General features: G+C 44.2%; 1 protein-coding gene across 1 annotated transcript in view; it reads right to left on the reverse strand.

The window, feature by feature from the left end:
* Positions 1-12,624, reverse strand: part of GALNT6 (polypeptide N-acetylgalactosaminyltransferase 6) — a 250,105-nt gene that overhangs the window by 145,496 nt on the left and 91,985 nt on the right. Inside the window, exon 2 of the mRNA XM_078688863.1 lies at positions 5,650-6,232. Within this exon, the coding sequence (XP_078544989.1) occupies positions 5,650-6,131 (482 nt within the window). The 5' untranslated portion in view covers positions 6,132-6,232. The remainder of the gene's footprint in view (positions 1-5,649; positions 6,233-12,624) is intronic.

Consider the following 12,624-nt stretch of genomic DNA (forward strand, 5'->3'; position numbering starts at 1 on the left):
TTGCGGTAAAGTGGAAAAACACATATATGCAATCGGGTACTTAGGGAGTTCAACTGAACCCACTCGGGGTTAAGCTCTTGCGAGTCCCTAGACCAGATCACAACAGCTACCACCATTGTACCTGGTTCAAGAGTGTGGGGTGCAGAGGTGAACTTTAGATGTCAAAATGAGCTGTCAATACAGACTTGCTACCTTAGCCAAAAGGTACTTGCAAGTCGAGTTGAGTAAACAACTTTAGAACTCAAGCAAGGAGCTGGCCCTGGACCAGGGGTCTCCAGTCAGATCGACTCTCCCTTGCTCAGGGAACGTGGGCGCAGAGGTGCTTTCGGCTATCCGTGGTGCTGAATAGATCCGCAGTCAGAGGTGCTGTCAGGCATGCCAAGAGAGGGTGAAAACAAATGGAGGATATTTACGATGGAGCCACTGAGGTGGTTGGTCATTTGTGCAGGTGGAACTCTCCTCTTAGAGCGTCAAGGAAAGCAGGTAGTAGTAGGACTGACCACCAACAAGCTTTTGTACCTGCAAGCACTGCAGTTGAGAAAATTATCTTCTAGAGAGCCAGGAGAGTGGTGTAGAAAGTGGAGCCTCACTGTGGGTTGGGTCTACAGTTCCCCAGAAGCCACCTGCCCAGTTACTTTGAGCGGCCACAGCGGAAGGCTGTGCGGACAATACTTCAAGGTCGTGGATTTAGCAGTTTGTGTATGTCGATTGCAGAGGACTTGTTCCTTTTTATTACAATGCAGTTCTTGTGAAGTCTGGAGATTGCAGAGGGGTTCACTTTCCTTTTGGAACTGGACACTTGCCTTGGTCGAGTCGAAGTCCAGCAGGTGCCGGGTGGCTGCAACAGGTGCAGAGCTTAGTGCTTCTCTTCGTGGAGTCCTGCCTTGTTGTGGAAACGGGTCTCTTCTTGGTATCACGTCGAATCTAAGGTACTGGTGTCTGGGGTGCCCTTAAATCCTGGATTTAGGGGATGTTAGTGGGCCTAAGGACTAGTAGCCAATAGGCACTTAGTCCTGCGGCTACTCCGCCCCAGTAGTGACCATATCCAGCGGCGGTATGTCACTAAAGCTAGTCAAAACCTGCTTTTTAGGCTAAATTCAAGATGGCCCAAACCATCCTCAGTCGTACACCTCAGCTGCAACACCCTAGAGGTGTGGTCAGCCTTGTCGAGGTGTACGCCTCCTGCAAAGTTAATTTTCCTGCCTGCCCGCAAAAAAAAGTGCCTGGGGAAGCCTTTGTCCTGGAGAGGGAGCCAAGTTTCCTTGTCCAACAGTGTGGATCAAGCCTTTGAGGCTCGCTGCTGTGGTGGTCCATTCACTAACCATCCTGTGTGGCGGAGGGTCACCTCCTGCATACACAGGTCTTTGTCTCTGGGAGTGGCACACACTTTCCAGCATGAGGTCAGACTTCTGTCTTGGCGGTAAACCCTTGGAAAAGCCCGCCAAGGCAGGAGAACACTGGGTTAACTTGGTGGGCATCATCTAAAGTGCCACCTAGGTACATACTGGTTAATCCTCGATACCACCATTGTGTCAGGGGTTAAAAAGCACCGTGCTGGATAGCAAAGATGAAGAAAATCGACCGTCCCATAATGGAGCTTTACATGTGGGGTTGTCCAGTTCATGTTATCCTACGGCTGGTCGGTCACTTGTGGTATAATTACATTTGGAATACTACCACAGGGCAATATATGCTTGCACATATATTTCCACACATTTAATATAATGCACCATGTCTCCTGGGCTATAGGAAGTATACCTCAGTGTGTGGCTGACCTATTAAAGCAGTGAGGTGACCCTTTCACACATGGTGTGTGCAGGGTTGCATTCTAGCAGGCAAGCTGCATGTGCAGGGCTGACATGGCAGACCTGCAGCCTTTGGTCTCACTCGGATGACTCAGGGTGGCACAATAAGTGCTGCAGCCCTGGTGTCTCATTTACATCCCTGCCCTGGGTACCACCGGTATCCTACACTAGGGCCTTACAGGGGTGTAAAAGTACTTGGCAATTGGGTGTACCAAATCACATTTACAGTTTTAGGTAAAGAGGACTGTTAATGGGGCCTGGGTATCAGCACCCAGCACACTTTCATATCAATTACCACAGCCTCTAGCAGCAAAAAGTGTGTGTGGGGGGTGGGGTAAATTGACCACCCAAATGGCACATTAGAACACATATGTTCAGTTTTCTCTTTTATTGCAGGGGACCCCGGAGATCCATGGTCTCAATGGTCCCATTACCTCCTTCTCTACGGTCGGTGCTTCACTTCTTCAGGGCTCTGGGACAGAGGTCTGCAGTTCCAGTCTTGTGAGCCCTGCTGAGGCCAAGCACCACATGGCTCTTCCGTCGGGGCTTCTAGCTTCGTCCGCTGCCTCTCATGGCTGTAACAGAGGTCAGCATTGTGCTAAAATCTTGCACTTTGGGATAGATGTGGAGCTGCCTAGACTGAATTCCCCGCTTCTGTGCAGGAGCTAAAGGGAGGGATTTATGGGGTTATGGCCAACTCTCCTATGCCGGGGTGCCTGGTTGAGGGAGTGCATGCGGGTAGTTTGGGGACCCTGTGCTGTTGGAAGCATTACTCCGATGGTCACTGTTACAGAAGCCTTGGCCCTGTATTTCAGAGACATTGTACAGTCGTGCACCTATTTTTGCCTCTGGATTCAACTGATCTTGTTCAAGAGCTGGTCTCATTTGGAAGGGGTTGCATAAGAAGGAGAAGAATTCAAAATGGAGAGGCCAAGGGAAGGGGCCATGTGGGAACTGGAAAAATGGGAAGATAAACGAAGCAATGAAAGCTGAGCTGGGGGTTGACAGGGACAGGAGACAAAGGGGTGAAAAGGTAAATGGGCTAAAGATGAAAACACCAATTGAAGGGGTAAATAGCGGTGCCAGGAAAGGAGGAAAAAAAGAGGACTACAGCAAGGCAAGGAAGAATGGGACACCGAGGGGTGACAGTAACAACAATGGAAGGATGAATGAACAAAGAATAAATGAACCGGGGGAGGGTGGGGTGAAATGGAAGAAATGATGAATGAACCACTGAAAGCATGGAGAGAACAATGGAATGGGAGAATGACTGTGCCAGGGAAGTGACTGTGTAGAGACCAAGGCATGGGAAGATAGAGGGACCATGGGATGGGTTAGAGGACCTACATAAATGGCCCAGCAAACCTTACCAGCTCAGAGTCTTGCAAATGCTAGGGGTATCCACGTCAGTGACCCATTTGTTAGTACCAAGGTGGGTGAAGTAGGAACTGGGAGCAGAGGAGGTTCGGTGCATCAGGGTGCTACACACGCATCACGTTTTGGCACTGTCACAGTAAGACGGTTCCTTCAGCCATGGTCGATCGTATGATTCTCAAAGGTGAAAAACATTTTGGATTCTACATTCTTGATTTAATAAAATGTATGTGAAGAAACGACTAGGGTCAAGCACTTCAATAAGTTAAAAGGTTCTCGTAGATCCTTGACTCATACCATCAAAAGCTGTTCATGCGCACAACGGGAAGCAAATTCGACTTTACCAGACCAGTATACACCAACTAAAAAAAAGGGGCAAGTTAGTAAGATATTTCTGGCAAGAAGTGCCGAGATGTATTTCCTCTAGACTGAGAAGGACTGAACTGGTAGGAAAAGCACCACTATCCTAGGATAGAATCAGCTTGGAAATGCAACTTACATCTTTAGGGGAAAGGTAAAAACTAAATAGGAAAAAAATACAATTGGTCCATGGCAACAATGGGTTAGTTCTGGAATTTTATTTCAAAATGTAACCGGGCTAATTGAAATCTCTTGAGCACTCGAGGTTTTGCATTTCAATTAGGACGTAAAGCCATGTTCAGATATTAAAACTCTAAATATGTTGAAGTAGTTAACAGATGAGCAAGGCAGAAAGATTTCACTCTACATCTAGTAGGGTAAGTATAGTATTTCTAAGGCATCAATGCCCACATACTTGATTGGACTATGAAACAGGAGGAGAGGCAACCAACTCTACCTGTTGTGCAGATTATAAATCAATATAAAGTGATTTGCACAATTTCTCTCTTTAAAAAAAATCTAGCCAAACTGTTGTTACAGTGGCTACCAAAGAATCGAAGAGTCAAGTTGTAAAGTTGATACAATACTACATCCACTCCTCTCTGTCCCAACATGCTGCAGATCCCAGTATAATAACCTACGAACATTCTATTATTACATAAAGATAAATGTACCTATGAACATTCTATTATTACACAGTGAAGATTCTAACTTACCCACAAGAATCAAAGCACACCAATGCGTATGCAACACAATTCTTGGTATTTGAAACCAATGTTTGTTCCCAGCCCACCTAATTCACCCATTTCCTTGTCCACTGCAGTACTATAAATGAAACTAGAAATCTACTTTTGTTGGTACCCTATAATCACTCTCTTGTCCCTGTTCAAGATATTTGCTGACCTCCCATGGGCTTGAAAAAAGAACTACTGTAAGCTACTTCTGTCCTTTTTTTCAAAAACTTTATTTCCACTGTACTATTGTCATCTGTTCTGATTTTGTGTCCAAAAGGTAAGTTGACCTCTCCATTATCTCCCCACTGTATTCTGGTTCTTGGAGATTTGAATTCCAGCATCTCTGGTTATAAAATGCCTGGTAAAGAACTAGCCACGCTTTACGCTGCTGAGAGATGTGGTCTTCAAAAGGGGGCAGAGGTTGAGCCCACTAAGTATACAATATCTACTCGTAGATAGAACACTGATGGCCAGCTTAGAAGTAAGTGGGTGATGGATTTTATTGTATTAATGTGCCTCCATCTTATTTGTACATTTACCCATGAATGGGGTTTTGATTTTTTTCACAAGGGCACGTTTTATTAAGCCTAGAGATTGTGCGAACTGAACATGATCCCAAAGGGCAGATATGTTGAGCTGCAAGCGTAGTAGCCATTCCAAATGTAAACTAGGGATGGTGGTCCAGGCGATCTATCCAACCTGGATTTGGAAATAACTGGAGTAGAACTATTTGGCATTAAGCTTTTGTAATTCTTTGGATGATCATAAATAGTGACATGTTTTGGCTACCCTCAATTTTCTGATCCTGCAATTCTGATTAATTTAACATAGTGGTTATGTTCGGTGGTTCTAAATAAAGGCATTTTGATGGTAGGGTGGGGGGATTCAAAGCATTAAAATGGGCTGGGAATAGAATGGGTTAAGGTCCCCTACTGAAGCTATAAGATCACTGCTACCACTCGTGTATATTTTGTGTAAAGCTTGAATTCAGGTTTCTGTGTTCAGGTGCGCATAAGACTCCCACAATCTACCAACTGCAGACTAAGAGAGGGTGACTTGCTGATCCATGTGTCACATACAACTATTTGCCTCAAATATTTTAGAACAAAATTGAATACAGTAACCAAACCACTCCAATAGCACTCTGGGTAAAAACTGTAGCATTAGCTGGCTTCAGATTTGGTGTCAGATTAACTGGAGTCAGAGGTGACCATATAACGAACCCCGGCAACAAGTAGGCAATAGTCTATGATGCATGTTCTACTTTTAGGGATCTCTCAGTGGGAAGTAACATCTTTAAGGAGACCCAATCATTCAGAAGTCTGGATGGCCTTAACAGACAGAAGCAAGCAAATTTGGGAATTGAAAATACTTACTCGGGTGGTCTGCTGTCTGGCCCCAAGGACCTTTGGAGAGAGATCTGCTCACTGGCAAATGCGTTGAAACAATGCTTATCATAGCCCCGCTCTTTCTCCTTGGTCTCCTCTGTCGTCCACACGTCCTTCTTGAAAGCTTTGCCATCGGCGCCCGGACTGTTGGGGTCCTGCGGCGGCCGCTCCATGAAGGGCTTGAGTTCGGCTGGGGTGTAGTAGCCGGGCAAGCACACGTTGATGTTGGGCTCCTGGACTTCCTGCTGCGCCGGGGCATTGATCTGAAGCTTAGGCATGGAGTCCCGAAGATTGATCACAGCCCCCCTCATCATGTCCAACACTTGATCCTTCCTCTCGACGATGTTCCTTAGCCAAGGGTCCTCCTGATTCCCCGTCGCCACGTCCCGGTGCATGAAGAAGAGGAAGACGACAAACACAATGCCCACCGCTGCCAGTTTCAAGGGTCCATGTCTCCGTAGCAACCTCATCTTCTCAGATATTTCCAGAATATTCGATAAGATGAAGATCTTTCTCCACAGCAACTAAATTGTAGAACTAGTCAGTCATCTCCCATCCTCGCTTCCGAATACTGAAAAAGAGATGAACATCCTATCAGTCAATATCACACAGACAATTACATGTGTACAACATTACATAAAATGGAAACTTTACTCATCTACTCCCATCACAGGCTTCTGCGAGATGTGCAGCTACACTGTGATGTAACAGACTGAAGAGAGGAGGTGTCGATTCTTGATTGGCTGATGCATCTTACATCACGATTCTAAGTTCTAGAACACTAGCACGATAAAAAAGCCCAGGTTCAGACTGTAAGAATTCTTAAAACGCGCATTTCCTTAAGTCACTTTTTTTTCTACGAAGCAGATGCATTCACAAAACATACACTTCTCACATTTTTACATGCTGGGTAGCACTTTCTGGCGTTTGAGAGTTCTTAGTGGCATAGTCGGGCAGAATTGTTCATCTGGCCAGCACTGCTGTGGTTAGCTGGCAGCCAAATAAATACAATTTGTACTACACGTAAATTTCAATCATTATTCCGAGTTTCAACACTTAGACCGGCCAGGTTTGACTACTGGCTTCCGATTCATTCATTTACCCATCTCCCTTCCAGTTTTCTACCTCCTACCTCTGCACCAGGGGAAGGCAAGTAATAAAGCCTGAACCATTCACACAGCTTCGCATTAGAGAATCGTGTAATTTAAGAGGGGGTTGAAATTAAAGGACATGCACGTAGTGTCGTAGAAGAAATGTACTACTTTGTACATTTGTGTGTCGGAGATGAAATGTGCTCCTTTGTATATGTGTATTCTAGGTCCACATTTATGACCCCCTCCCCCCCCCCCCCATGTATCCCCTGAATGAGTCTAAGTTCCAGGCAAAATTATATATTGCTGTTAAGTGCTCCCTCTCTCCCTTTTGGTAAATGGCCTTGTATTGAAACCTGGCACCACTGTGCAGCCCATTGACCGTGTTACTGAAGCACTTGCCCTGCTCATATTCGCAACAGTTGTTCAACACCACTGATTTTAGGACCATATTGCACTTTTCATATGATGTAGTAAGGAGAGAAAACATTTTTAGTTGTACATTGAAGTCTTTGCCTAAAGTTCACCATATTTTGAGGAACACCTTAAGAGCACATACATGGTCATCCGTGAAGTTTGATGAATATCCGTCATGAAATTCACCTTGAAACGTGTTTTTAGCATCCATTTTTTGAGCACTTCTTAACATGGGATGCTGCATACACAACACAGAAGGACACATTGCTAAAATCTGCCCTCAACAACTTTTACGATACACTCAGAACGTAATCGGGCCTAGTGGGCGCTTTGAAAAATGATGGCAAATGTTGCAGTGTTATTATAAATAACTTTAAAAACCGTATCTCAATTTATCTATGGTCAGTTATGCGCAGACCGATCTAATTTAAACCCATACACTATCTCTGACACACGATCAGATGCACTCTGGGAAGCCATTGCTGATCCATGTTCAGGCAGTACTATGCCAAGAGGGAATGTGCATTGAAGAAACCGGTACAAGGTCCATGTAACTATATAAGGCGCGTGCAACTGAACCACAGCGAATGTTCATGAATACCAAAACGTGCATGCCACCAACAGATATGCATTCATACAGTAACCGTAAACTACACCCTATTCAAAGGAGCAAAAAAATGCAGTAAGTCAGCAGGCCATGGAAAAAACAAGCATAGGGAAAGCTAAGAGGTCTTGCATATTGGCTTTTTAAAAAAAAAAAAATGTTATCCATGTTGCATAGCTACTGTGCAGCATGGCTGAAAGTAAAAAAAAAAAAAAATATATATATATATATATATATATATATATATATATATATCAAACTTATTTTTTTATGTTTGCCGGAGGATGAGGGGACTCTGTTGCACGTCCTCCCTCAGATATGCCTCTTGCCCCGCCTTCGCCAGTATTGAAACAAATATATATTTTAAAATGCTCTGACATGGCCAGTGCTGCACGTTACAGTGCTTTTTTTTTTTTTAACTTTCAGCCATGCTACACAGCAGCAGTACTGAAGTATAATATGACTAAATCTTTGACTAAGCAAACAGCTAGCAAAGGCGGGAACTGCTGCTTTTACCAATGCTTGTTGAACTTGTCAGTTGAACGTTTTGCTCCTAAAGAGCGCTGGGCCAGTTTAAGGTTGTTTTCTGGATTTTTGGTCTCTGGTGTAAGCTGGGTTCCCTTCCTCTCTAAGTTTAGGACTGGCAGCTAGACCTGGGGTCTCAGGTGAGATCGGTATTCAGGTCAATTATGGTCATGTGTACAGTGCTGTGCAGAGAGATGAGGCCCTTTTGTTGCCTGCGTACTTTTAGTCGTGTGTGTGCACGAGTGATAACATAGGCTTAAATCCCACTTCTGTCACTGCAATGTAAAGATTTCACTTTAAGTGCGCGTTTCCAAAGAAAAGCAAGCAATGTAATGCCCTCATTTATTAGAATCTTTTGAAAGTAAATCATGTGAACTCAGAATTGAAAGTTACATTGCAGCAGGGTATTAAATTATACATGGATTCAACATAGTGTGTTTATTTATACTCTAATTTGCCAGTGCAACATTACTTTTAATTCCTTGTGAGCATGGTTTACTTGCAAATCATGCACTTAAACAAAAGCTTTACATCCCTTGATTTTCTATGTAAACACACACCTAAATAAACTCTTTACATGGCAACAGCCGCAGCACGTCATTAAAGGCGCCACATGTTTCCGACCAGGAAGAGTATCTGTGAAGCAGAGCAAAAGTCAGCCTGACTGCCTGACGGACACTCTTCATGGTCGGGTCAGCAGGGCGCTGTACATGCGCTGTATGTGCAGGTGCCTGGTTGCCTAAGACGAAATTTGTTGGGCTGAAGGTTTCACAACCTGGTGGGCATGACCTCCTCAGCCCAGCAAAGTCTTATGTTAACCTCATGACAAGGTGGAGTGTCACGGATAGACACTCTGCCCTAGGCACGTCAGGGGTTAAAACTGAAGTGCCCAGGTCCGAGCCCATCAGTGATGCTTGTAAAAGAGCTGGGGGCTTAGCAACTCTCACTGATCCTATCCCACTCTGTGACTAGGTATGGAAATGCCCCCCTTCATGGGATGGTGAGGGGGCACATGGCAAAACCCATACACTTGAGCAGACAAGCTGAGGGGGCCTTTCTTTATGTATAAAAGACTGAGGGCCCTCCTGCACCGCAGGTGTGTCCGTTATGCCCCTGCCTCCCGAGATCACCGCTGCGGCCAGGTACTTTTTTTTTTTTTAAATGTTGGGTGCATTCCTATGTGCAAGTATGAATGTTTTCGTGTTTGTTCACGCATGCATGCTGTGAATGTGTTGGGTGTGTGTGTTAGGTGTGTGTTGGGTGTGTGTGTGTGTGTGTGTGCTCTGCTACTTGCAAGTGCTTGTGGAGTGTATTTTAAAACTAGCAAGATAGTGTTTTCAGACACTTGGTAATTACTACTGGGACGTGCTGTGTACAGTGGAACATTCAGGACACATTAGTATTGTTCGGTCTATACATCGTACTTTATTAAAGGAATGATACTAACTTTATAAAAAAAAATACAAATAAATAGATCCAAGAGCGACATAGAGCTGTGGGGTCTGGACCTGCATATGGGTTATGGCCAGCGTCAGATTGGTAATGCGGGCACTCGGGCCATGCCCGAGGGGCCGGTATGTGAATTCCAGCCATGGGCTGCATTTTTTAAGCAGCCTGGCGGGTGATTTGTACGGTTTATACGTTGTTCGGATGCCGCAAGCGGCCCAGTGGGTGCCAGAGTGGCCTTTCTGGAGGCAGATGGGCATCCATTAACTCCCTTTTATCAATGGGCAGAGGTGTCACTCCCTTTCTTTGGCTGCTGGGCCGGCCCATTAATTTAAGCATTGTGAGCGGGGGCAACGGGGCCTGACCAAAGGTGACCTCACTTGTTTTCAGGTGTTTCACCAGTTTGAACTAAACCGTGCATCCCCCTTTTTAATGACATTTCGCGGAAGCATTGTTTTGCAGAAAGGCAATATGCAAATGGGGGCTACTTTTTTTTTTAGTGTCCCCGGGCCGATTTTCAATTCCAATCCAACCCTGGTTATGGCACATGGGCCCACTGCTAGCCTGCACTCTGGGTGGCCCTGCCATTATTTTTAGTATATCGCCAATAGGTGGTTTCAAGCTTCGTACATGCCTTATCGCCTTCAGTCACGAATAATAGTGTTTATTATTGTCGTGTAGAAGCGGTAATGACTACACTTCACAAGCATCGATATGGTCATGTCTTCTCTCTTTAGCTGAGGTAGAGTAGCCAACAATAGAGGCATCACGACTAGATAAACCCCAGCATGTGAACGATATACACAGCTTGGAGATATATTTCAAAGTTCTGACCAATGGTAAACTGGACATATGTGTCAGGTCCATGACGTAAATAGCCTCTGTCTATATTCTACCCAATGAGTATTGTGCCAGATGGCATGTTTATGGCCTGAGAAGACCCCTGTAAACTTTCAGGTGGGTCGAACGTCAACACTGTAACAGGAATTGTCTAATATCCAATGGACTTAAGACAGTAATCAGAATACATACTGAACGGCGGCTCTAAAAACATTTTGTCGCCCCCAGATTGTACATATATGTATTATTTTTTTGTATTACACATTACTGCACCTATGAGAACTGCACCGTCTGCATAACTAGACCCTGCATGGGATATATAACACCTGTTTGGAGAATAAACACACAAAGTCATTGATGAAGTTGAGCCAGAGTTTATTTTAGGATAACTTTGTGGTGATATGTGCAAAGAGCCCCACGAAACATTTGTATTATTTCTATGCTTTGAAACGAAATCATTCGCACTGACAATTAAAAGTAAAGTTGCACTGGATGTTGGAGCATCTGTTGGACAGCAGCGTTTTGAAAAAAAAGAGTGAAATACATTTAGTGCCCTTCTGATTTACTTATGTATTTTTCAGAAACTGGCAATGTGCTGCATATAGTACCTACATATATGTGCATATAGGCATACCTTCTAAACAGGAGTATCCTGCTATTGATATTTGTTTTCTAAATATTTTACGCTGCCCCAACTCTACTAAAGTCAAGAAAAAAAAGTGCTTGAGAGATCTAAAGAGGGTGAAACTAAAATCCTCCTAAAGCGTCTGTAGAGAGACTGGCAAAGTGAAACCAGTTGCCGTTGACCAATGAAAAGAAGAGAATGGAGAGTGAAGAGCAAGCCAACCAATATTAAGTAATGGGCGTACTCAAAGCCTTTTACATTAAGTTTCAGTTAACAAGAGATCTCACAAGTGACAGCATATGCGCTGTCCAAGGCAAGACCGAATAATACAATTTTATTTCCTTCAAGAGGTGTACATATTCCACAAAACAAACTCGGGAAGAATATTTTCACTCTTAACTCTAGGTGGTACCCAACCTGTTACTGAGTCAGGGCCTTTCACTTCAAAACGGAAAGACAATAAATGTTCAGATTTGAAGTTGGAAAAAGGACCATGCTACGATATATTAAGAGAAAACAGAATCCAGAGTGTCTGGTTCACAAAGAGGAACACAAGACTGGCTTTTATGCAAAGCATCATCTTAACAGCAACATCTCAACCACAACCAGAGGACAGGCTGTCGACCCTAGATCCAAATCACTCGACAGGCCTTGTAAACGCACCCTCAACAACTAAACATCTACTAGGAATACACAAACTAATCATGGAGGACCGATGTGTAAACTAATTATTGAGAGATCTTCTTCTGATGCACTCACCCTCCTAGATCCTCAGCTCCCAGGAAGAGACCTTCAGAGGGCTTGCGTTTATTCATCATGATGCTCCAAAACATTTGGAGGTTCGGGACACAAACTACAGTTCGTTTGAGCACAAGATGGTCTAAAGTCTTCATTAACCACTATCTTGATGGAGCGTAAAACAGTATTTTTAATGCTCTTCCACATTGAAATCTCCAATTTGACCATGTCTACTAAACACTTATCAAAGAAGATCCTACTCTTGGGTGATCTCAGTCTCTGGATAGACCTCTCAAACAGCAAACGGGCCCCTGAAGTTGTTCAAAAGCAAGAGTTGCTCAGTTTCTTCCAGCAATCTCCTCCCCAAGCATTTGACTAATACTCTTGTACTGATCTTTACCTGCAATATCCATGGTTCACTTTTCCATGATGCCCTGAGTGATCGAAGTCGCCACAGACAGAAGCAAATCGAAAGCAGCCTAAAAAGAAGCAGACTAATGTGCCACCCTTCAGACTCTCGATTTCCCACCGGAGGGCTTCACTGATCAGATTCCCCAAACTTTATCACACTGATGATGGATCACCCCATTAACTAGCGCCAATCCTTGGGTTCTCCTAGTTCTTCTCCATCTTAAAACCTCTGGAACTCCAAATGATCTGACCCAAGTTCAACCTAA

The sequence above is a fragment of the Lissotriton helveticus genome, chromosome 1_1 (assembly GCF_964261635.1).
Source record: "Lissotriton helveticus chromosome 1_1, aLisHel1.1, whole genome shotgun sequence".
In the NCBI taxonomy this organism is placed as follows: Eukaryota; Metazoa; Chordata; class Amphibia; order Caudata; family Salamandridae; genus Lissotriton; species Lissotriton helveticus.